Genomic DNA, 26291 nt, shown 5'->3' on the forward strand with positions numbered 1-26291 from the left:
TTTGTTATCTTGCCCTTATGTTTGGTTTAGGTTGCCTGTGCTTAGTCTTCTCTGCCCGTATGTCCCTCTGTTTGTCCATGACGTCATTATGCCTGTTTACGAGTCTGTCTCTGTCTGGCGTGTGCTTCCTGTCTTATTTTGTAGGTCTGTGTCCTTTGTCAGTGCGTTCAGCTTTGTGCTCTCCCTGTCTCGTCAGTGTAATCTACGTCAGCCGTGTCTCCCAGCTGTTTCCTCTTTGCTCCGTTCACCTCTTGTATTTAGTGTCTGTGTCTTCCCCTACTCGGTGTCGCATCGTTAACGTCTGTTCACCCTCATGCCGTGTGTGGATCTCCCTGTGTCTCTCTGTGAATTCTTAGTTTGTAGTTTTCCCAGTTTAGTTTTGTATTTCCTATGTTCTGCCTCTTCAGCAATAAAGCTGCCTTTTGAGTTTATTCCCTCGTGCCTGTGAGTCCTGCATTTTGGGTCCTACTCCTGCCTGCCACACAGCCGACCATGACAGAACGATGCGACCATTTCCTGGACCCAGCGGATTCATCCCGGGAACATGACCTCTCCCGCATCCACCGCCTGATCGAGCGGGTCTCCCACGCTAAGGACGCTAAGACTATGGCAGTTGGGATTAACGCTATAGAAGCGATCCTGGAGGGGAGTCCTCATTTGCGCACACTAAGGGGATTTAGGGGCTTCATAGACCAGCTGCATGAAGCCCAGGAGGTGCTACAGGCTCGGGAGCTTGCAGCTTTTGTCCGCGCCCAGTATTCTTCGCCGAAGCCGTCGCATCGGCAGCAGCCGCAACACAAGGAGCTCTCCGCGGAGTCGGCCGCCGTACAGCAGCAATTGCAACAGAGGAAAGGCGTTTCCGCACCGCGGCCACAGAGCTCCACTTCTTGCCGCTCAGGGCTTAGTTCACCTGCCTCCTGCTTGGCGGCGATGTGGTCGCAGGACGAGGACGAGGACGTCTTTTCTCCATCGTCACCAGTTTCTCCTGTCGCCTCAGCCCCTGCCGCCAGGAGGAAGCGGCGCCACCGCCGTCATTCCTCACTACAACCGGAGCCCAATCACTCGTCAGAACAGCAGGCAATGAGTAGTGAGGTGAAGGCGGTTTGTTCCATGGACGTTCACCCCGGCCCAGTAGAAAGAAAAGACTCCCTGACTCATTATGTTGATGCCTTTTCCGCTGAAGAACCAGAATGTATGGGCAAAACTCTGATTGTGCACCCTCTGTTGGAGCCTGCTAAGAACTTTTCTGTCGATACAGAGTTAACCCCGGACAGTTTGAATTCGGTTCTGACATGTACTGCTGAATCTGTGAATGGCGCTGTGGGTTCGCAACCCAAGAATGGGGAGGGGGACTTAACGGGCTGTTTCTGCCCTGTTCTCTTAGAGCAGAGAAGCCTAAGCAGAACTGTTTCTTCTGAACTCCTTCAGCTAGTTAAACCGAGCCCTAGAGGCTCAGGGGAGCCTATACCACCCCCTGCATCACGCTCACCACAAACACCTCCTCAACCGTTAGCCCGTTCAGCAGCCCAGCTAGCTGTTCAGCTGCCCTCAGCTCAGTCAGCTGCCCAGTTAGCCACTCCGTTACCCGCAGCTCAATCATCTGCTCCTTCACTAGTTTCATTCTCCCCACAAGGGTCACTTCAGTCTTTCTCAACCCAGTCTCCTGCTGAGCAGCCATCTTTTCTCACTCGTATTAAGCAGGAAAACATGCTCAACAGGACTGTTTTCGTTCCTCGAAAGCTGGCCCGATTAGAGACATTTACTACCTCCAGGGCCTCCCCAGAGTCCGAGTTTCAACCCGCAGTTGACTCTGGACCCCTGGGGGCTAAGGAGTCAGCCGATGACTGCACCCAATTGTTGCCTCCTGAGCCTAACCTATGTGTTGCTCAGCCCCAGTCGGCATCAACGCTGCCAGAGGCCCGTGTGCCTGCTGGTCCTGTTCTGTCCCTGCCGGAGGCCCGTGTGCCTGCTGGTCCTGTTCTGTCCCTGCCGGAGGCCCGTGTGCCTGCTGGTTCTGTTGTGTTCCTGCCGGAGGTCTCCGCACCTGCTGGTTCCGTTCTGTGTGTGCCAGGGGCTCCAGTGCCCACTGGTTCTGAGACTGTTTTTGCTGGGGGGCCCGAGGAGCCCGTCCAGCCTCCTTCCTCGTCAGCTGGGGGGCCCGAGGAGCCCGTCCAGCCTCCTTCCTCGTCAGCTGGGGGGCCCGAGGAGCCCGTCCAGCCACCAGCTGCTCCACCTGCAGCCTCTGTGTCTCCACCCACGCCAGCTGCAGCCTCTGTGTCATCCTCCACGCCGTTGCCTGGTCCGGATTCAGCATCCTCAGCGTCGCCTGGTCCAGCGCATGCTTCGACTTCATCCCCCTCGCCTGGTCCAGCCTCCGTGTCTTCATCCTCGCCTGGTCCAGCCTCCGCATCACCTACAGTGGCCTCCTCTTCAGCTTCCTCATCAGCTGCTTTGCCTGGTCCGGCATCCTCATCTGCATCGCCCGGTCCGGCATCCTCATCTGCATCGCCCGGTCCGGCATCCTCATCTGCATCGCCCGGTCCGGCATCCTCATCTGCATCGCCCGGCCCGGCGTCTGCTTCGGCGTCCTCTTCGCCTGGCCCGGCTCCTGCTTCGGCGTCCTCTTCGCCTGGCCCGGCTCCTGCTTCGGCGTCCTCTTCGCCTGGCCCGGCTCCTGCTTCGGCGTCCTCTTCGCCTGGCCCGGCTCCTGCTTCGGCGTCCTCTTCGCCTGGCCCGGCTCCAGCCTCCTCGTCCTCTTCGCCTGGCCCGGCTCCAGCCTCCTCGCCCTCTTCGCCTGGCCCGGCTCCAGCCTCCTCGCCCTCTTCGCCTGGCCCGGCTCCAGCCTCCTCACCAGCCGCTGCCTCGCCTGGCCCGGCTTCAGCCTCCTCACCTGCCTCAGCCTCGCCTGGTCCAACTTCTGCATCGTCTGGTCCGGCCTCCGCTTCGCCTGGGGCTGCAGGGGCCACGAAGCCTTCAGGTCCCCTACTTCCGCCTCCACATCGTCGGTCATCTGCCAGGCCGCTTGTTGGGCATCTCCGCCACCGTAGGCGCCCTCCTGAACACCCTCCTGGACGCCGCCACTGCCTTCCGCGTGGCCGGCCCCCGGATCTGCTCTGTCGCCGCCACTACCTTCCGCGTGGCCGGCCCCCGGATCTGCTCTGTCGCCGCCACTGCCTTCCGCGTGGCCGGCCCCCGGAACTGTTCGCCCGTCGCCGCCGTTGCCGTGTGCACGGTCGGCCTCCAGAACTGTACGCCCGTCGCCGCCGTTTCCGCGTGCACGGTCGGCCCCCTGAACTTTTTGTGGACTCTTGGTGAGCTCTGGTTTCGTTTTGTTTTTGATATGCTCTCCTGCGTTTTTTGGACTCTGGTGCTCCTTGTTTTTTTTGTTTGGGCTCTGTCCCTCCATCCTGGACCCCCTCCGCCCGCCCTGGCCTGGTGCTTTGTTGTGCCTTTTTTTTGTTTGGGGCTGTCGGGAGTCAGCCCTTGGAGGGGGGGTACTGTCACGGTTCTGGGTCCGTTGGACCCAGTATTTTGAGTTTCTTATGTTTTGGTTTATTTTGCATTATGGATTAGTTATTTTCTGGTGATACTGTTTTGATTACAATTATATTCTGATTCTTTAGTTATCTGATGATGTTGATGATGATTATTTCTGGTTTAGGTTTTGTTATCTTGCCCTTATGTTTGGTTTAGGTTGCCTGTGCTTAGTCTTCTCTGCCCGTATGTCCCTCTGTTTGTCCATGACGTCATTATGCCTGTTTACGAGTCTGTCTCTGTCTGGCGTGTGCTTCCTGTCTTATTTTGTAGGTCTGTGTCCTTTGTCAGTGCGTTCAGCTTTGTGCTCTCCCTGTCTCGTCAGTGTAATCTACGTCAGCCGTGTCTCCCAGCTGTTTCCTCTTTGCTCCGTTCACCTCTTGTATTTAGTGTCTGTGTCTTCCCCTACTCGGTGTCGCATCGTTAACGTCTGTTCACCCTCATGCCGTGTGTGGATCTCCCTGTGTCTCTCTGTGAATTCTTAGTTTGTAGTTTTCCCAGTTTAGTTTTGTATTTCCTATGTTCTGCCTCTTCAGCAATAAAGCTGCCTTTTGAGTTTATTCCCTCGTGCCTGTGAGTCCTGCATTTTGGGTCCTACTCCTGCCTGCCACACAGCCGACCATGACACATATAGCCAGCCACGGGACTGATTGGTACTTTATGCAATAAAAACTGCAGACTTCCTTCTAAATACAGAAAGTGCAATAATCTTTTTAATTATGTTTTTCTTAATGTTGTGATATAATGTACATTCACAACTGTGTAAAAATAAATAAAAATGGTATATTCTTTAACCCTTTAAGACCTACCATAGAACCAAGTTCACCAGAGCTTATATTATATTTTTACATGCTGTGGAGCCATTTTTGGAAGCATTTCAAGTTGCTATACATCAATACAACCATTATAACCCAGATTTTAATAATATGTATGCATTAAGTGCATAGTAATTACATAAATTGCAAAAAAGTGCAATAAACTACAAAAAAATGTTTAAATCGTTTTTGTTTTTTTAACATATATTTCTAGTTAGAGAAATTTAAGAGGCTTATCCCTCAAAACTGTAAATACAAAAAAGTTGCACAAAATAGTTTCCTACCACAGGAAATTTATTTTGAGTGTCTTCATAGTTTTATTTTTGAAATACACCAATTTTTATATACTGCAGGAAAAACGAAAATAAATATTATACTGCAAATTTGCAAAAAAGCAGCATATGCATCAAAATAAACTATTTCCAGCAGTGCAATATGAGTCCTCAGCATCCCAGAAACGACACAGAAAGTCATAAAGTCAAAGATAACTTTTAAAAACACCAGTATAGGCTCATGAGGCCCTGATGGTAAAAAACTACATTTCTGCGAAAACGACGTCACTTCCGGTTTCGGGCAGGTAATGGTGGACATGTGAAAGTTCGCGCTGACGTCTATTCCAACATAGGAAGTGTTATGAACAGCTGATCGGATCGGCAAAGCGTGTTTCTGGAATATTATGTTTGTGTTGCTGCAAGCGCTTTTTATGCAGTTTTTGCAAAGCTATATGTGGAAGGAAACCGTGACCTAGGACAAGCTGATGACATAAGATGTAAGTACAACTCCTCCGGTTTCATATGCAAAAAACATTTTTGCACTAGCTTACGTGGTTGCAGTGCTACCGGGATTTAAAAATAGTTATGCAAAACAGAGTGTGCCCGCTCCGATCGGTTTTAAAGGGTTAAAAGCCACAACAACACAATTGCGGTTGTGTCGAGAAGAAAAAGAACATTTGCATTTCAATGTAGTTGCAGAACATTTTGACATGAAAAAAATAGCATCGTTTGATATCATATTAACTTTTTTTTAGGAAGCTGTGTTATATCATGTCATAGCATGACTTGTGTGGCAGGCATCAAGTCTGTCAATTAAAGCTGGTCTTGGCCAACTAAATACAATAGTTGGCCAACTAACTACAACTAATAACTGAATCATTCTTGAAATTATAAAGCTATTGGGGAAGCAGAACATATTTGCAATAAATATCGATTGAATCAGAATACTTTATTAATCCCTAGGGAAATTATGTTATGTTATTATTGAAATAGTTAGTATTGGATTTACTAATGAGATATAAACATGTCCATTGGAATTTTTTGATTGCTTACATTTTTGGATAACTTGGCATGCCTCAAGTCAAATTGACCCAGGAACATCATTGCTGTGCTAACTAACATAACAGGAGGGTTAAGTACAAGTGGTAACTGCCTGAATTAACCATGAATGACAGTATAAAATAAATATTTATAAAACGTCAATGTCACTTGCAAACAATGAGCTCATATTCAATCATATATGTAAATCCACATCTAAATACTTGGTTATTCACTTATCTAGACTTTATAAAGATCTAAAGTTATCTTTATACTGAATATAAGATTATCAATCAAGAGCAAACATTTAATAAACAAATCTGTATTTATAAATTACATACTAAGCAGGATTAAAGCTTTATAAATGATGAATTTAGCACTTATTAATACATTACTAACTCTTTACAGTGTGGCATTATTATATAGTGTTATTATGTAATATGGTACTATCACATAGCTTTATCAAACAAAAGGCTCTCAGAAACTGGGGAAAACTCTGACAGGAAGAGGTCTGGCAGACCCAAAGCCACAACTGAATCAGAGGACAAGTTTCTGAGAATTAACAGCTTGTGTGATAGGTGGCTCACAGGACAACAGCTTTAAGCACAGCTTAGTAGTGGGCGTAGTAAGCAAGTCCCAGTTTCAGCTGTGAAGAGAAGACTTTAAGCTGCAGGTTGGACAGGACGAGTTGCTGCAAGAAAGCCATTGCTACGATGCCACAATAAGACAAAGAGGCTTGTCTGGGCAATGAAACACCAGCCTCGGATTACTAAAGACTGGAAGAAGGTATTATGGACTGATAAATTGAAATTTGAAATCACGCAGGATTTTTGTATGCCTTCAAGTAGGTGAAAGGATGTTTCCACAGTGTGTGGCATCAACTATCAAACATGGAGGAGAAAGTGTGATGATCTGCGGCTGTTTTGCTGGATTCAGGGTCAGTGACTTGTACAGACTGAGAGGCACCCTGAACCAAAATGGCTACCACAGCATTCTGCTTACAATACCCTCTGGTATGTGCCTAGTTGGTCAGGGGTTCATCCTACAGCAGGATAATGACCCAAAACATAAGTCCAAGCTGTGCCAGAACTACCTTAGGAGGAAAGAACAAGATGGTAAGCTTGAAAACATGGAGTGGTCATTACAATCTCCAGACTTGAACCCCATCGAGCTGGTTTGGGATGAATTGGACAGAATAGTGAAAGAAAAGCAACCTACAGTGCCGCACATTTATGACAACTTCAGCAACAGACATTGGAAAAACTTTCTGAAGAATACTTGATTTCTATTCTCTGTGCAGTCAGTGCTGGCAGGGTTTGGGGTTCCAGGGGTGCTCCGCCTCCGTGCTGGGGCTCTGGCAGGGCCTTGGGGACTTGGGTCCTTTCACACTCTGGAAGACCTCTGGATGTCTGGGGGCTGGATCTCCTCCATGTCTGCTTCATGCCCTGGGGGACGGGGCTATGGCTCCCCACACCTTCTAGCAGATCATTACATGGAGAGACCTTTTGAAAACAAGTGTGTTCACGCACACAGTTGTCCACACAGGTGTTCAAAGACACAAACTACCCTTCCTTGGCTCTGGCCTCAAAGCATACTGCGCACTGTCAGTCTTATGTGCCCCTCAATACCATCCAGTATTTACTATTTATTGTTACACTACTCATCTAGGTTGTTGCTGTGGTCTCCCTACTGTGTTGTTCTCTTTTTGCTTGTTTTCTTTTTTCTTTTTTTATTCCAACAGGTGATCCAGCTGATTTTTTTTTTTTTTTTTTTTTTTTTTGTGTCTTCTCTGTGTCCCTCTTCCCCTCTGTTTTTCTTTCCCTCCCATTCTTTCTTTTTCCCTTTCTTAGCCTCCATTCATCTCTGTCCAGTCTATAATAACTTAAAATAAAATAAATAAATAAATAATAATGTTAATAATAAAGATCAATCAAATGGACCAATATGGCATAGCCATACTGACCCACTTGGAAAAATAAATCCATTGACCTTCAGACAATAATTCTGATTTCTAAAGTACCGAACGGAACAGGCAAAAAAAAAAAAAGGAAAGCAAACAAACAAAATGGGCTCCACATTAAAGTTTTATAAGTGAAAAGTTACTACCTTTAAATTGTCTTACTCTAGTGCACTCTAGTGGTAATGAAAGAAACACTCTGGTACTCGAGAGGTAGAATGAAATTAGACTAACACAGCGTAAACAGTTTCCGAAATGTCATTATGATTAGTAGTGCTATAATAATAATGTTATCTTTTTTTACAGTGATTTTAAAGATTTGTGTTCATTATTCCTCAGTGTTAAATGCTGCACTTGGTTTCAATATTGATCCCGTGGCTTGGAAGACCCTGAGTAACTCTGCTGCTGGTTTTGGCTACCAGGGCCCTGTTTCAGGAAGCCGGTTTGGAAAACTCAGAGTGAAAAACGACACTCACGGTTGAGTAACCCCGAACTGTCCAACTCGGAATATTCCGTTTCAGAAAGGCTGATAACAATTAGTTCAATCAACGCGGAGTTGCTTTAACCCCAAGTGAAGCGCGCGGACGAGGATACATAAAGCCCTGATAAGCGGAGCACAGATTAAGCGAGTCACCATGGAGACGGAGGGAAAGAAGGCGCGGTCAATGTATTTCACAGCGCTTGAGGCCGAAATTCTGATGGCAGCATATGCCGATAACATGCAAATTCCGCGGAAAAAAGTAACACAGCCACAGCTGCAAAAGCATGCATGGCAAAACATAGCCGACAGAGTCAATGCGTGAGTGTTAATTTAAACATTGATCGAGGGATTTCCACCCATTTAACACGTTATTTTATCATATGTTATTTTATTTGTTATTTTATACATTTTATTTTGTGATGTGATGTGAGCGCAGGTGCAACCCAACAGGCCCCAAACGTGCCTGGCAGCAAGTAAAAATGAAATATAAAAATATAGTCCAAACAGGTAAGGTGTAATTGTATTATGAGCCATAGTGCTTGGTCTGTTTGTCCCATGTAAATCAATTGCAGTTAGAGGCTACATTAATTTTCTTTCTGTAAGCACTTATTGAAATTATCTGAGCACATTACAAGTACATATTTGCTTACTCTGTATGCTCAAATGTGGCCCGTTATAGCCAACAGAAAAAAGCGGAGGCCCGAAAAACAGGTGGGGGTCCTCCACCACCACCACTCACAGAGGCTGAGCAGTTGGCCCTCAGCCAAAACAGTGGGCGCCCTGTGGCCGAAGGCATCTCTGCGGGGACATCCTCTGAGTCAATAACCCCGCAAGACATAAGTGCCTACATAAGGGGTAAATTCAAAATAATACATGATGTGCATACATCCTTTCTTCACAGTCACCTTTGCAGTGCTACTCATTCATTTGATAAACTCTTTACCATAATGGATTATTTTGTAGTGAAGTTATTTTCCGACTGATTTTGCCTTCCCTCAGCCTTGGTTGTCTTTGAGAGCATAATGACAATGAAGTGTAAGGTGCTTGGTATGTTTGTTAATTGCCATTTGGTCCCTTGTAAGTTATAAGTGACCTGTATAAACCTCATATTCTATCAGTTGATGGTGGTGGTGTACTGCATCTGGTGCAGCCTCCTGTTGAGCCAGACCAACATGCAGTTGTGAGTAATACTCCACAGATTATATGAGTTTACAGTAGAACAGCAATGTTGTCTATTTCTTTACTACAGGAAAATAATGAAGAAACATTGACAGCTGTTACAGAGGAGGAAGCAACAGAGACACTTTATGAGGTTTACATCTTTTAATACTTTGTGTACAGGAAATACAGGCGACCAATAAAGCCAGTTGAACAAAAAATCTGTTTATTCTTCTTTCAACATGTTGAGGTGATGGGTCAAAAGAAATGATTGTGACATATGGTGTCTCTGACTGCTCTTCCATCTTGTATGTCCGTGGGAGGGTCAGGATGTTCATGGTTTGGATCACTGCTGATGTTTGGTTCAGAAGGACAGTGTTCTCCTCTAATTGTGGCAATGTTGTGAAGAATCACACATGCCACAATAATGTCACATGCCCTTTCTGGGGTGACCCTGAGTCTTTGCAGGCACTGGAACCGGGCCTTAAGCATTCCGATAGTCATTTCAATTCTGGCTCTTGTCCTGCAATTACCCAGATTATATCGCTGCTGTGGGCCCGGTTCAGGGTCAGGGTAAGGGGTAAGCAAATAGGGTAAACATGGATACCCCCTATCACCAAGCAAGTAGCCAGTGAACTCTCCTAAGACAGAAGGATACACTTCAGTTCAAATGTCCCTGAAGCAATTGGTCTTTATATATTTTAAAGTATTCTCAACTCACCATGTCCAAATTTTGTGCTCAGTGTACATTCACGGAATATTTGTGAGTCATGGACAGAGCCTGGCCACTTGGCTTCCACATTTGTGATAATGTTGGCAGCATCACATATGATCTTCACAGTGCAGAGAACACAAATTAGCATCCATTACTATAATGAAATAATTTGTTAGTTTGACATGCTACAGGGAACTATGTACCTGTACATTAATGCTGTGGAAAGACTTCCTGTTCACATAGTCTCCTTCATTTACTGAAGGAGCAATGATTGGAATGTGGGTGCCATCTGTACAGCCAATCACGCCTGGGAACCCTGAAAATAAATGTGCAATTTAAGTAGTAGTCCAAGTATCACCACATCATACATTAAGTTTTGGTCATCCTGATACCTGCAATTTTGTGGCATCCCTCTTTGATAAATCTTGTGGGTCTGTGACCGGGGAACACCACAGACGAGTACAGGAGACGTTTCAGTGCAACTGTAACATTCCTGACTGCCCGACAGACGGTAGCCTTGGTAACGTGCTCAGCGTCACCAATATTATACAGAAAGCTCCCGTTTGCAAGAAACCGAAGTGCAATACAAATAATATGCAATGAACTGAGAGCATGTCCGCGATGTGTCACATGCGTAATATATGGCCTGAGGATGTTATCCAAATAAATTATAGATTGTGCTGAGAAACGGTAACGTTCGCACAGAAAATCATCAGGAAATGATAAAATGTCCAAACGCGCTCTGATCACTCTCTCCCGGCGGAGAGCTCTGCGGAGAATTTGGGCTTCACGATCTACTGGCTCTTCAAGGAAGTGGCACGCCATGTCCGACACTTCCTACTGTCAGGTTTCCGACAAAGGGGCGGAGACAGTCAGGGTTAGTTGTAGTAAACCTGCTAGGGGGCAGGTTAGCTTCACGGAGTGTGTCGTCATAGTGACTCACTCAGGCTGCAGCTGAACTCGCTTTGTGAAACCGAAAACCCAGAGTTTTCGTTAACTCAGGGTATACTTACTCAGTTTTTCCACTAAACCGGCTTCCTGAAACAGGGCCCCGGTGGTGCAGAGACAATCAGAGTAAGTCCGGACATGCATTGTTATGTTGAAAGCGAGTTTACAGCTGCATGTTTAACATTACTGCTATTTCTTTTTTATTTATTTACCATCTCTGTTGTGCTATATGGACATATGGAGTTTATTTAATTAGAGTTTGCTTTCTAGACTTACATGATTGACTGGATTTATTTTGTTAGTTTGCTCGTCAGTGCTCCACTGGAACAGCATTCACAAAATGGAAGAGGGAATATATACAGCTGCAAAACCTCTTCCCAAAACTGCCAAAATATACAGTTTCAAGGTAGGTAACCATTCATTTCTAAATGTGCTAAAACTCGGATAGTATTTTGCCATAAAAATAGATATCCATAGATCCTGTCGCATACATTTGTTTAAATCAAATCACAGTTACAGTAGATTTCCATATTAGATATCTTAGTATGTAACGTTCAGCCTTAAAAATGAAATAAACTTTCCAACTGATGATAAAAACAAGAAAAAATTTCTTAAATTTTGACAATAGTGACGAAGAAAAGTAAAACTGAGTTTTGTTTTGCATTCCTTCATTTTGAAAATATACCAGATGAAAACTACTGTTTATCTCAGTTTCCAGTCTAGACGATACCACTTCTTATAGTTATCATGAATTGTGGCACTTTGTAGTTCTCAATTTGAATATTGTTTTCTTCCTTACACAAAGTGTATTTTAGGAGTGTTTTAACACATTTGTAATGCTTTCAATACAGCACCAGAGTTTGCAGTCAACATGTCGCTTGGTTTGTCAATGAAAAGTGATCCGACAGCACAAAACACTGTGGTGAGTTACTGAACTGCAGACATTACCAGTGATTGTATCTCTCTATATCTATCGCTATATCTGTATATCTCTCTGTCTCTCTCTCTCTCTTCTTTAAACAGACTAAAAGTCAGCAGATTTTAAAGATTTGTGTCGGAATTTCTTGTTTGATTTTATATAGAATTAATAATTGTTTAAGTGACAAAAAATACTCAACCTGCTGAATTATGGCATCTTGGCTTTGTCTCCTCTCAGGTGTGTGGTCCAACCATTCCGAAGGACTGCAGAAGTATCACCATGTACAACGGTGTGTGCTTTCAGATGGAAAGTTTCAAAAGGATCAGACCACCCATACCTTCTTCTATTCAAGGTAACAGTAAATGGTCTTTGCCTCTCTGTCTCATTCTCTCTCTCTCTCACTCACACACACACACACACACACACACACACACACACACACACACACACACACACACACACACACACCATGTATATCATTACTCCTGGTGTGTGGTATTCACTGACCCTTTACTAAGGTACAAAATCCTTTTGCTTGCATGATATCAGTTTGAAAAGATATAAAATTAACCCTTAAAAATTAACATAATTCTGAATCCATCTCTTTGACAGAGTGTAGAACACAAGCAGACATTGCCTTTCTGTTGGATGGTTCAGGCAGTGTATATAATACTGATTTTCAAACGATGAAGGGATTTGTGAAAGATCTAATCCAATCATCTCTCTCAAGTGACACACAGGTGAGCAGCTGCTGTCTCTCTGTCAGCAAAATCATAGCAAAGACATAAAATAGCTACATTTTTATTTCTATTGAGTATTTTTTCTCTCTTTTTCAGTTTTCTGTTTCCCAGTTCTCTACTTCACCTGAGGTTCACTTTTACTTTAAGAAATTTTCCTCATCTGGATCAGTGGAGACTGACATCAATGACATCAGTCAACAGGAGGGAGCTACTTACACAGCCGAGGCCATCAGATATGTTGTGTAAATAATGCAGTTATAATAGTGAAGAAGTGCAGATACATTATTGTCCAGTTGATTTTTTTCCATAAATCTGATCACATTAAGTACTGTGTGGACTGTATGACTGAGGGAAGCCTTTTAAAAGACACACTGTACACAAACTTGTGCTTCAGAGTGTCATCTTCTACAGAGAAGATGATATGGCCCCAACTGGCTAAATTCAAATATTTGCTGAGTTTAATTTGAAAAAACAAACAAACAAACAAACAAACTTGTATTAGGTTGATTTGTGCAAAAGTTAAAAAAATTGCCAAAGAGAATGACATGCAGAAATAATAATATTAATGCAGTTTACCTGGTTGTGTATAAGTTACAAGATCAACTGTAAAACAATATTTTGAAATTATTTTGATTTTTTTTTATTTGACAGGAACAATGTTTTCACACCACAAAGAGGTTCCAGACAAAATGTCAAGAAGGTCTTGATAGTAATTACTGATGGACAATCTCATGATCGGATTTATCTGGGAGATGCAGCACAGCTAGCAGAGAGTAAAAACATTGTTCGATTTGCTATTGGGGTAAGTACTTCCATTATTTAAACCTGCAGTATGTTGAGTTTTATAATAATGAGTTTTATTCAGTTGTCACACTACAGTCACATTATGCTGCACTATAGGGAGAAAAGTCCTGAACCACTCACTCACTACAGCTCCTGAAGTTGCTTGGCCGTAGAAACCAATGTTATGAAATTCCTGTCGCACAGCTTTTGTCTAAATGTTTCCACTTTGGAATAATACCACTTAAAGTCAATCATGAAATATACAGGCAGACCAAATAAAATTTGGTGACTTGTTGCAGCAGTGCGATCATATTACAGTACTACACTTAAATTCAGTGAGCTCTTTAGAATGACTCACTCATTCACAAATATTTGTAAATTCAGACTGCATGGCTAAGGGATTGAATTTTTTTTTGCCTGTAGTGATATGACCGAAGACACCCGAATTCAAAGATTAGGAGTTTTGGTTACATGCTGGCCACACATTTGTATATGCACCATATAATGTACATGTAGTGCATTTATTTAAATCAAAGCCAAACTCACTGACCATGTAAAATTTAAATGAAGTCTCTTAAATGAAAAAGCTGAATTACTAATGGAAACATGAGATATGTGTGTAATACAAATACAGCTAGTAGAGGAAAAAATATGTGTAAAAACTATTTCATAGCATGACATAAATGTTATCATGGATTTAGGTTCTATTCAGTGTTAGAGAGTTTAAAACCTGTTTGTAAATCAAGTGAAGTTTAACGAATGTATTTTAATAAAGTGAGCAAAAAATTTTTGTAGTATGAGGACTCAAAAATATTTGTCAACAAGGTGGGGAATGCATTTGCTAAACCTGATGCCAGAAGAGAACTGGACACCATTGCATCATCTCCCTCAAACAAACACGTCTTTCAAGTGGAGAACTTCGACGCACTTGAAGTAATAAGACAGAATCTGCAGGACAAAATTTTCTCAATCGAAGGTACAAACATAAATTTATTGTTACAACTTTGTTAAAATTCCTGTAAATGTTTCAAAAATTAAAATAATTGCACTGTAATAAATGCTACTTTCAGCCGCTCACTTATTCACAAGGGATTTTTTTCACATTCATTATGAGGATCTGTGTCCTTCTGGAATTGAAGCAGTTAACTTTCATTTGTTGTGTAAAATGCTACAATAAGAAGCAACTAAAATTAGTACATTGTATTAACTTTATTGTACTGTATTCAGTAAAGTCACCTGTAAAATCAAATGTAACTTTACATTTTGTAAAATGAGCAATAAATGCTCAGTAGTTATATAATAAACTGTAAAAAAAAATTTTAACCTCCTAAGACCAGAACTCTTCCACGACATGCATTTTTAATTTCTCTTTGATATTTGGGCATATTGGGGCCAGATGAATGAAAAAACAAAGAATTGCTAGATTATTTTTTTTACATTATTTTTGTTTTTAAGAAAAATAAGAGCCACATATGAGGATATTTGTTTAAAATTTTGATAGAACAGTAGCAGTATAATGTCCTCGTCAGTGGATATCAGGCCCATGTAGAGCAAAATTGAGTCTAAATAACCCAAAATGTGATGTCCACATATGTGGACGCCAGGTCCTAGGAGGTTAAATAATTACTTGAAGCATAATAAAAGAAATTAATCTTCAAATTGAATTTGACTCATCGTGTCTGTCTTTTACCTTCTCATTTATTTTTCTGTTACAGGATCTCAAAGCAGTGGAGAGTCACTGAAAATGGAAATGTCTCAAGAGGGATTCAGTGCAGTTTATGTGCCCGAGGTAATTAAAACTACCTGAAACTCACCAGACAGTCTAGTCATAGAAAGAAAGATTCACATGTGCCTTTGTGGCAGTTTTTAAGTTCTAATGGCAAATACAGGTTAAACACATTCCAGATTTTAAATGTAAAATAGATTGTATATAAAATGTATTTCCTGTCTGCACTGTAGGGAATTCAGACGTCTATTGTTGGTGCAAACCAGTGGAAGGGAGGCTACGTGCAATACACAACTGGAGGCCAGAAGGTGAAAACATATGAGGATGTGTCTTTGGAGCCTGACAGCTATCTTGGTAAGAATATTACAGCTTTAACAATCTAACTCATACACATGTGATCATGTATATAAACCGCTCTGCTGTAATTCTTTGACACAAACACACTGAAGAGTTTGCATAACAGACATAATTTAACAGGATTAATCAGGAATCTTAATCTGCCTTCTCCTTTTGAAAACCAAAATTCTAGGTTACTCCATGGCGATTGCTAAATCCTGGCATGGCTCTCTGACAGTTGTTGGTGCTCCAAGATATAAACACAGAGGAGTTGTGTTTGCTGTTAACAGAGAAAACTTGAAAAACCAAAAGATTGAGCCCTTTTCATCACAGGTATGCATTTGTATTAAGACAGATATGAATTAAATTATAATTTCCATAGAAATGATCTCAGATACAAAAATAATCATATCTTCCTTACACAGTATCAGACTGGTGCATATTTCGGGGCAGAGGTGTGTACCATGGACATAAATAATGATGACATCACTGATCTGATCTTCATATCAGCCCCAATGTACATGGAGCCTGATAGAGAGGGAAGAGTTTATGTTTGCAGACTAACTGGTTTGGTAAATCACAGTTTTATCTAATCCAATTAAATTAATCGGTTTATTTGTCAAATTTTTATTAACTATAAAATATTCACTCTCCTGCTTTTAGATTGTGGAGTGTAATTTTGATGATCCGTTAATACTAAGAGGACATGCAGCTGTCAAAGGAAGGTTCGGCTCTTCTCTTGCTGTGCTGCCTGATCTAAACTCAGATGGATTCATGGATTTGGCAGTTGGAGCACCTTTGGAGAATAATGGTGAAGGCAGCGTCTACATATTCCACAGTGAAGGAGGACGAATCAGTCCTACTTACTCACAGGTACACAACATCAAAGACCTCACAAAGATGTCTAAACTCATCTATCAAGTAAAGTCAATATTTTACGAAATCTGATTAATTAAAATATTTCAGAGAATTACTGGCTCTGAGGTCCAGTCAGGACTGAAGTTCTTTGGCGTGTCAATCAGTCAGTCGTCTTTTGACCAGAGTGGTGATGAACTGCCTGACTTAGCGGTGGGTTCAAAGGGTAGAGTTGCCTTACTGAGGTAGGTCCAGGTAATGGTCAAATATTTAGGTACATTCTAAAGTTCATTGTTATAAGAATGGCACATTTACAAATATATTTTATTAAAAGCTTTAATGATTTATGTTAAATTATTACACAAATCATTAACAATAATTTAGAGCATTTATATTTTTTGGGGTTTGGGGTATGATTTAGACCTACTTCAATTTTTATTAAGTTTTTAGTTTCTGACTTTCTAGTGCGCCCCAGTGTTTCCCTTTATTCTCATACTTACCTCTCTGAATAATTTGTTTATTATTTTCAGTTGTGTTTTGTTTCATTGTTTCCAATCTCCATCATTATCTGATGTTTTATACTGTCTGAGTCTCCCTCTGTTCCTTGTTGCATATTCCCTTTAAATAAGTCCTGTGATTTCTGGTTTGAATCCCTTGCTTTTTTTTTTGTTTTTGTTTTGAAAGTATTCAGCATTAAAGCTGCCTTTTCAGTTTAGATATCATTTCTCAGGTCCATATTTTCCCTTTCACACAGCTTAACCCAGACAATTAGATAAAATCAAAAGTTCTCTTTCCAAAAGGAAATTCTCCCCTTTAACAGGAAGAAACCTCTGTCTGAACACGGCTCAGGCAGGGGCAGCCATCTGCCATGTCCTTCACACGTGTTCTTTTTACTTTCCAGATCAAGACCCATAGTAATGGTGAGAGCTGAGGTATCGTTTAGCCCAAACAAAATCCCTACACAGAATGTAGACTGCTCAAAACCATTAGAGAATACAGCTGAAATCTGCTTTACTATGAGCAGAGTGTCTACAGTCGACACAGGTTAATCATCCTTCTCTCTTTTTCTCAATCACTGCACATCATTTTAATTTTATTGTATTGAAACTTGCAACATTAAAATCAAATTCTATTCCTCTATTTTAGCTCGAGCAAGGATTGATTACACTATAACACTGGATGCCACTCGCAAGCCTCCAAACAACCGAGCTTACATCAGTGGGAAACAACGAGAGCAGTCTGGATCAGTTACTGTTGACTTAGGAATAAAAAAATGTTCACCTGTAAAATTCCTCATTGAGGTAAGATCTAATAGCAATCTTAAAATAAAGTCCTTAAAAGTCATTAAACTTAAGATTTTGTTTAATTAACTTTACTTTTAAGACTCCTCCAACATTGAACCTAAACCTCTTCTTGCAGGCTTGCCCCAAAGACGCTCTCAACCAACTTTCCAATGAGCTCAAATTCACGTTTGATGGTTCGGCCTCAAACACCAACCTCAGACCAAGTCTTGCCCCGCAGGCCCAAACAACAACCATTCATCCTGTAAGTAAACCTTTAAAAACCCTATTAGCTGACCAACTGAGGCTAGTCTTTATGAAGTTATGAGAAACTTTTAGGTTTGCTCTTAACTTTACTGAATCAATTTTATTGTAGGCATGCAACTGACTGATACTTCTTTGAGCGACTTCTGTGCAAGTACTTGAAGTAAATGAGTCACCATTAGTGCAGTGACGCCATGTTTTAAGCTGAGCCCATGAAGGCCTTCTGCCTGTTCAGAAATAAATATCAAACAGAAAAAAAAATGTGTTTTTAAGTCACACATATGACCTTCCTCTTAGTATTTATGTATGAATACAAAGCTGACAGCAAAAAGCAAATATGAAACCCTGCAAAAAGAGACTTTCAAGCTATCGCCACGGTGATTCTACTTTAGAAACATGAACAGGTAGAAGCAGAGGCTGCAGCCTGACAGCTTATCATTTTGTTACATGTTGAACTTCAGGGTCTTGCTGCTGACCTGAGGTCGACATTCACTCAGCTAACATAACTCTGAGTACTTGTATCAGCATGTTGTCTGTGCAGGTGATTGCAAAGAGCTGAAGTTGTGTTAGCAGCATAATGCAGTTGTTTCTGTCCATGATGCATTTTACACTTTACCATCATGCTCTCATTCTTTATAAATAAAAATTTAAATAAAAATCCTTCTTTTGGTTCATAAAACTCCAGAACAACTGCTTCCTCAGTCTCTCAAAAAACCTCACATCAGATCAGGTGCAGCTTTTTGAACTGTTCCCACCATTAGATTAGAAGTGTGCTAAAGGGAGGGGTTTCTGTTACTGTGGCTCTGTGTTTACAAAACAGACTCAAAGTCCTTTTAATTTGTGCAGGGTTGCAGTTATTAACTGTGTTTTTTGTGTGTATATATTAACTGTACTTTCTGTCTTTGTAAAGTTTTATTTTGTTGATTTTATTGCCCGTAGACCTACATGTGGTAGCACATTGGATCACCATAAAACCACTTATTTAGTCTTTAAATAATTTATAATGTGTACTTTTCCATCATGCTCTCTTCCACAGTTAGGGTTTGAGATCAACTGCGGCACTGATAACAAATGCGTTGATAACCTGAAAGTGGATTTCAACTTCACCAGGTGAGGCACAGTTACAGTGGGATGCAAAAGTTTGGGCAACCCTGTTAATAGTCATTATTTTCCTGTATAAATCGTTGGTTGTTACAATAAAAATGTCAGTTAAATATATCACACAGTGATATTTGAGAAGTGAAATGAAATTTATTGGATTTACAGAAAGTGTGCAATAATTGTTTAAACAAAATCAGGCAGCTGCATAAATTTGGGCACCACAAAAAAAGAAATAAAATCAATATTTAGTAGATCCGCCTTTTGCAGAAATTACAGCCTCTAAACGCTTCGTGTAGGTTCCAATGAGAGTCTGGATTGTGGTTGAAGGTATGGACCATTCCTCTTTACAAAACATCTCTAGTTCATTCAGGTTTGATGGCGTCCGAGCATGGACAGCTCTCTTTAACTCACACCACAGATTTTCAATAATATTCAGGCCTGGGGACTGAGATGGCCGTTCCAGAACGATGTACTTGTTCCTCTGCATGAATGCCTTAGTGGATTTTGAACAGCGTTTCGGGCCGTTGTCTTGTTGAAAGATCCAGCCCCGGCGCCGCTTCAGCTTTGTCACTGATTCCTGGACATTGGTCTCCAGAATCTGCTGATACTGAGTGTAATCCATGTGTCCCTCAACTTTGACAAGATTCCCAGTCCCTGCACTGGCCACAGAGCCCCACAGCATGATGGAACCACCACCATATTTTACTGTAGGTAGCAGATGTTTTTCTTGGAATGCTGTGCTCTTTTTCCTCCATGCATAACGCCCCTTGTTATGCCCAAATAGCTCAATTTTAGTGTCATCAGTCCACAGCACCTTATTCCAGAATGAAGCTGGCTTGTCCAACTGTGCTTTAGCAAACCTCAAGCGGCTCTGTTTGTGCTGTGGGCAGAGAAAAGGCTTCCTCTGCATCACTCTCGCATACAGCATCTCCTTGTGTAAAGTGCACCGAATGCTTGAACGATGCACAGTGACTCCATCTGCTGCAAGATGATGTTGTAGGTCTTTGGTGCTGGTCTGTGGGTTGACTCTGACTGTTCTCACCATTCATCACTTCTGTCTATCCGAGATTTTTCTTGGTCTGCCACTTCGAGCCTTAACTTGAACTGAGCCTGTGGTCTTCAATTTTCTCAATATGTTCCTAACTGTGGAAACAGACAGCTTAAATCTCTGAGACAACTTTCTGTGTCCTTCCCCTAAAAACCATGATGGTGAACAATCTTTGTCTTCAGGTCATTTGAGAGTTGTTTTGAGACCCCCATGTTGCTACTCTTCAGAGAAAATTAAAAGAGGAGGGAAACTTACAATTGACCCCCTTAAATACTCTTTCTTATTATTGGATTCACCTGTGTATGTAGGTCAGGGGTCACTGAGCTTACCAAGGCAAGTTCAATTCCAATAATTAGTTTTAAAGGTTTTGGAATCAATAAAATGACAACAGTGCCCAAATTTATGCACCTGCCTGATTTTGTTTAAACAATATTGCACACTTTCTGTAAATCCAATGAACTTCATTTCCATCCATCCATCCATTCGCTTCCGCTTATCCTTTTCAGGGTCGCGGGGGGCGCTGGAGCCTATCCCAGCTGTCATAGGGCGAGAGGCAGGGTACACCCTGGACAGGTCGCCAGTCTGAACTTCATTTCACTTCTCAAATATCACTGTGTGTGTCTCCTATATGATATATTTAACTGACATTATATATATTGTAACAACCAACGATTTATACAGGAAAATAATGACTATTATCAAGGTTGCCCAAACTTTTGCATACCACTGTACAAAACTTAAGCTTTGCTTGTGCGTCTTGTTTTCTTCAAATGTGTTGTTATTTGCAAGTTGTACTTAATGTCACTTAACTTGTCCTTATACAACCATTATTAATATTTTTGAAACTGATGACACTGTTGTTTTTGTGCTACCCATATGGAAAAGAAATAGAAAAAACTTATAAAAGACTTGCATAAGATGTGGCCTACTTCATATAGTGCATCATATAAGGCTTATATGATTTACTAATGAAAGTGGCCACTTTCTCATTACTTTCATATATTTTTTTAGTAAGTATCCAAAACATACAAGTTTCGTTTATATAATTATTCCAGTGATCTTATATCTGTTTTCACTCTTGTATGCTTTTCATACAAGTTTCACACAAGACAGATACAAATTTATAAGATTCGGGAGGACGGACAGCAATAAGACGGTCACTGAGGATGTATATAAATCTTATACAATTTGTATCTGTCTTGTGTGAAACTTGTATGAAAAGCATACAAGAGTGAAAACAGATATAAGATCCCTGGAATAATTATATAAACGAAACTTGTATGTTTTGGATACTTACTAAAACAATATATGAAAGTGTCCACTTTCATGAGTAAATCATATAAGCCTTTTATGATTCACTATATGAAGTAGGCCACATCTGATGAAAGTCTTTCATACGTTTTTTTCTATTTCTTTTCCATATGGGGAACCAGCAAGTATTAGAATGTTAACTCACTAAGAATGGACGAATGTTTTTGTTTTTTTTTTCACTTTTAGCATCAGTATCTTAGCAAAGCCATTTACCTTACTGTTTGAGCTGGAAAATAACATGGTTTATCAAAGCTCAAAGTGCATTACATTTGGAATACTGTGACATTAGTATGGTTCTAGTCTTGTCTTGTTTTGCCTTGTTCTCATCGGGCTTTGTACTCTGTCAGATCCTCAGAGGTTAAAGTGGGTATTGAAGAGCTTTTGAATGTCACAGTCACAGTGGAGAATAGAGGAGAAAACTCCTACAACAGCCGTGTTATTCTCACGTACCCAGCTGGACTCTCCTACAGGAAGTTTACGATTCAGCAGGTAAAGCATCAGGATCAAGTCTGTTTCAGTTCATCACTGATCTGCTGCTCTTCCAATCCATTCAGCAGTCATTTTTTTCCTAATAAAGGGACGAATCGAGTGCAACTCCTTGGACAGTGAAGATGGTTTGTCACAAGGAAGGACAGACTGCACTATTGACAAGCCAATTTTCAAGAGCAAAACTGGGGTTTGTTTCTTTTTTTAATTGTATTTGTACAGAACATCTTTTATCTCTTTCTTTTTTCTGACTTTTGCACAATTTAAAGACAAAGGGAAGTCACTCATTTCTCTCATTCATTTAAGGCTTCCTTAATTGTCTCCTATGGGATTGAACCCAATAGTCAACTTGAGAGGAAGATCTTTGTCACTGCAAATGCCACCAGGTACTGTTGCTTTGGTATAGATACTCTTAATATATGCAACAGCACCACAGATACAGAACAGATTTTTTTTCTTTTCTCTTTCAGTGGAAATCAGGAGCATGCATCTACAAGTGAACTCTACAAAAAGAAATCGATTGATGTAAAATACAGCATTTTTATGACATTTGAAAGGTGTGTGTTGTTATGTTTGTAACAAAAGAAATCACACAGTAACAAATGTTCTATTACATAATGTATATTTAAACCTCAAATTATGTCTGTTTAGCTCACTCAGCTATAACAATTTCACATTTGGAAAGAACGATTTGAAGAAACCAGTCCAAAAGTCAGTTAAGGTAAAATATAACTTCTATCTGTCTGTGAAGGTTCTCAGTCATCCAGGTCATCGTAGTCTAATGGGCTTGGAAAGAGAAGCATCTGGACTTCTTTGAGTTTCCTTGAAGACGTTTCACCTCTCATCCGAGAAGCTTCTTCAGTTCTAAGGTCAAATGGTGGGGAGTCCCAGATTTAAACCCAGTGGGAGTTTCCCCCCAAAGAGGGACAAAGGACCCCCTGATGATCCTCTACCTAATCACATGAGCCAAGGTGTGAAAGCGGGTGTGGGTCACAATCAGCCAGGGTTTCAGGTGAGCTCATTGTGAAACCTGGCCCCACCCTATCATGTGATTTCCTGAGGTCAGATGGCCCAGGATGTAAGTGGGCATTAAGGCGTCTGGGAAGGGATCTCAAAACTGGATTATAGATGGCAGACAGTTGGTGTCGTAAACCCCCGTGTCACTTATTGTAGCCAACCTTTACATGGAGGAAGTGAAAAGCAAGGCTTTTGGCTCTTTTAAAGGGAGAGTACCCAGTACCAACTTTCACACCTTGGCTCATGTGATTAGGTAGAGGATCATCAGGGGTCATTTGTCCCTCTTTGGGGGGAAACTCCCACTGGGTTTAAATCTGGGACTCTCCACCATTTGACCTTAGAACTGAAGAAGCTTCTCGGATGAGAGGTGAAACGTCTTCAAGCAACTCAAAGAAGTCCAGATGCTTTTCTTTCCAAGCTCCTTAGACTATAACTTCTATCCTCTTTAAAAGTTTATTGTATGATTTAGACCTAACTCTAATTCATTTGGTCCTTTTCTTCATTCATTTAGGTCACAAATGATATCAGAGCGCTTAATTTCACTGTGGTGATCAGGGTTCCAGTGAGGCTTGGTGAAAAAGACATTTGGGTGGATTTGAGCAGTCTACAGGTAATATTTATGTAATATATGTTTTAGCTGCTGAAACTACAAATAACTTTATTGTGGATGGATGCATATGGTAAAATTAAGACCAATAAAACTTAAATCAAACATATGTCAGATTCCAGACTGTCAGAAAGGAGATGAGGAAGAACCAAGTGTCAGAGATTTTGTTACGAAGATACAAAAGGATAAAGTGGTGGTAAGTATGCCTCTGCACTTTACCTGTTCAAATTTAACCTAATTGTAGATTTAAACAAACAAACAAAAATCACATTACACTGGATCACAGCTTGTGTTGCATCTTCTCTTTAAATCACAGGACTGCTCTGTAGCCACATGCAGAGTGTTCAAGTGCAACACGTTCCTGGAAAGACTGCAGAGTACGACGTACAAAATCTCTGCCAACATTAGTTCACGATGGATACAGCAGGTAACTGGAGGGATTTTGGGATTAAATGAAAGATTTTTTTTTTTTTTTACAACTGTTAAGCTTTACATTTTTTCTTAGATTGGACTTCAATCTGCTAAATTCCTCTTGACCAGCACAGCCAGTCTTGATTACGACAAAACCCAGTACATCTACTTTTCAACAGGGCCTGACAACAGTCCTCCTGTTCGCAGGGTGTGTACACATTATTTTCTCTCATTTTACTTATTAAGAGTTTCATTGGTATCAACATCCTGTCACTTCATCTCTCAGATTGAGGCAGAGGTAGAAGTTTACCCTGAGCCAGATTTCACCAAAGAGATCGTTGGAGGATGTCTGGGAGGGTTGGCTTTTCTGGCCTTACTCACAGCTGGCCTGTATAAGGTGAAAGACTCCTCTTACACTTTTTCAACTAATCAGTTATAAAGGTTTTAGAGAACATATCCTGTTGAAAATAGTTTAATGGTTATTATATTTACTCATATACCTTGATTATTTTTGTTCATTTTTAATGCACGATTGTTACATTTATGTGGGGTTTTTTTTTTCACTCCTAGGCTGGATTCTTCAAGAGCAAATACAAACAGATGATAAATGAAAATGCTGCAGATGGTCCGAGTCCTGGGACTGATGCAGGCGCAACCCTACCAGAGTAAAAAAGATCACATATGTAGTTGTACATTTAATTTATATGAAATCTATAGATCCTCTGGATAGTTTTAGGAGTGAACATGGTACGTAGAAATGTCCATTCTACTACATTTGATTGATCGAATAAAAACAGCTTGCTGTGTCTAATATCACTCATATAGTTCCCTCACTTGTGGTCAAGACATTGAAAACAGGCTCACAATACTGTATTTTGTGAGGAATCCTTCTGCTCATCTTTCAATTTAAATTACTGCAAACATTGTACAGTGAAACTAATTGTCATGCCATCATGTACTGTAAAACTTTTCAAATTCAATAGATACAGTTAAAAAACACTTTGCTTGCTTTAAAAAACTGAACTTGTGAAATGTGACTTGCTTTTTTGAGAAATAATGGACAGGGTATGCAATGTTTTAGCTCTGTGATGTGACTTTGCATAAAAAGTATTTCTCATACGTCAGTGTTTGTCATTTGCAATATGTAAAAAAAAATTGTTTTTGGTTTCATATGATGAAGCTATAATTAGAAAGATGTTAGAGGAAACAATTCGTTAAACAAGTACTTGGAGCAATAAAACACAGAGACCTTAGATCTGTCTTTTCAAACGTGCACGGGTGAGGCCCAAAGGAAACCCATAACAAAAGATAACAGCAGTTTATCATAAGTTTATTAAAAGAAATCATTTTTATACAACATATTGTCATGTTGTCTTTGATGCGTGGTCAATCATCCAGATAAGAAAATACTTGTAGACATGACAACACGGGCTTGATAACATGAAACACACAGACAAGAAATACAAGTCATACTGACACAGAGAACAAGAGCAGACTCACACAAAGGGACATAGATGAAAACCTAAACCAGAATAGCACTCAACTATAAGAAATCAAAAATACAAAATGAACTCAAAATACTGTGTCACAGACCCAGCCCCTGATACACAGAAACAGCAATTCGAAACAACAGCATTGCAGACGTGGAAACAGAGCAACTGTGGACGAAAGTTTCGGCCTGTCTTAGCAATCCAAAGCACCCAGCATCCAACATCAGCATGGAAGAGAGGAAGGCACTCACCTTGGATGTTGTTGAGAAGATGAGAGAGGTCATTATGGAGGCAGATGAAAGAATGGTCTCGTATGATGTTACATCTCTTTTCACGGAAGCGTTCGAAAGAGATTACAGGATGACCCCAAATTCAGCAACAGGACCACTCTCTGCAGCGACCAAGTGTGATTGCTCTTTGAACTGTCAGTATGAAGGACTTTTAAAAGTTGATGTGTACCATAAAGCAATGCATAGTGATCAGTGTTTTTAAAGTTTGACTCTCATCATCAACTGGAGCACAAAATGGGTGTCATTAGGATGCCACAACACAGAGCGAACACAGATGTCCACAGACACAGCGGCCAGGGAAGCAGAAGAACATCATATCAAGACGGCCCTGAGTAAATGTGCTTATCCCAGCAGTACATTGGAAAGCACCTAAAGAAAGCTCCAGGTGATCCAGGAGAGAAGAAGGACAACTGCTGTTTAAGTGAAAACCCTAAGTGTCAGGAATATCGATCCAGTTCAATTTTATTTATACAGCGCTAAATCACAACACAGTCGACTCAGGGAGATTTATATTGTAAAATAGACCCTACAATAATACAACAGTTGAGATGCATTTTCTCTAAACGCTGCATCTCTGTGGATTTTAAACCCTAAAACATGCAGCGCCAAAATAGGGTCTACCCCTAGGATCTGGTCCTCCGGCACAAAGTAGAGTAATATAGGAGGATTGCCATGATTTATACATTGTATCATATATACATATATTAAA

General features: G+C 41.1%; 1 protein-coding gene across 1 annotated transcript; it reads left to right on the forward strand.

Annotated features, from left to right (window-relative positions):
• Positions 1-11017: 11017 nt before the first annotated feature.
• On the forward strand, positions 11018-24820 carry LOC146626599 (integrin alpha-M-like). Its single transcript, XM_085361374.1, has 29 exons — positions 11018-11044; positions 11221-11324; positions 11770-11840; positions 12075-12189; positions 12450-12577; positions 12674-12819; positions 13229-13379; positions 14186-14336; positions 15076-15149; positions 15320-15440; positions 15616-15755; positions 15848-15994; positions 16086-16295; positions 16389-16522; positions 17179-17321; positions 17424-17578; positions 17697-17822; positions 18858-18931; positions 21629-21770; positions 21859-21957; positions 22074-22153; positions 22238-22324; positions 22419-22488; positions 23296-23394; positions 23507-23587; positions 23708-23818; positions 23897-24010; positions 24089-24199; positions 24373-24820. Exons 3-29 carry the CDS (start codon positions 11790-11792, stop codon positions 24469-24471), a joined length of 3159 nt encoding a protein of 1052 aa, XP_085217500.1. The 5' UTR covers positions 11018-11044; positions 11221-11324; positions 11770-11789; the 3' UTR covers positions 24472-24820.
• Positions 24821-26291: the final 1471 nt, after the last annotated feature.

The sequence above is a fragment of the Diplotaxodon limnothrissa genome, linkage group LG8 (assembly GCF_057381915.1).
Source record: "Diplotaxodon limnothrissa isolate DT_005_m linkage group LG8, D_limnothrissa_male_GT1.1, whole genome shotgun sequence".
In the NCBI taxonomy this organism is placed as follows: Eukaryota; Metazoa; Chordata; class Actinopteri; order Cichliformes; family Cichlidae; genus Diplotaxodon; species Diplotaxodon limnothrissa.

What these genes read in the sequence shown, in the direction of transcription:
- LOC146626599 (XM_085361374.1), top strand. Translation starts at nt 11,790, where the DNA reads ATGTCGCTTGGTTTGTCAATGAAAAGTGATCCGACAGCACAAAACACT. An exon ending in CTCTCTCAAGTGACACACAG is followed by an intron (nt 12,578 to 12,673) that starts GTGAGCAGCTGC and finishes TCTCTTTTTCAG; the next exon opens with TTTTCTGTTTCCCAGTTCTC. An exon ending in GTCACTGCAAATGCCACCAG is followed by an intron (nt 22,154 to 22,237) that starts GTACTGTTGCTT and finishes TTTCTCTTTCAG; the next exon opens with TGGAAATCAGGAGCATGCAT.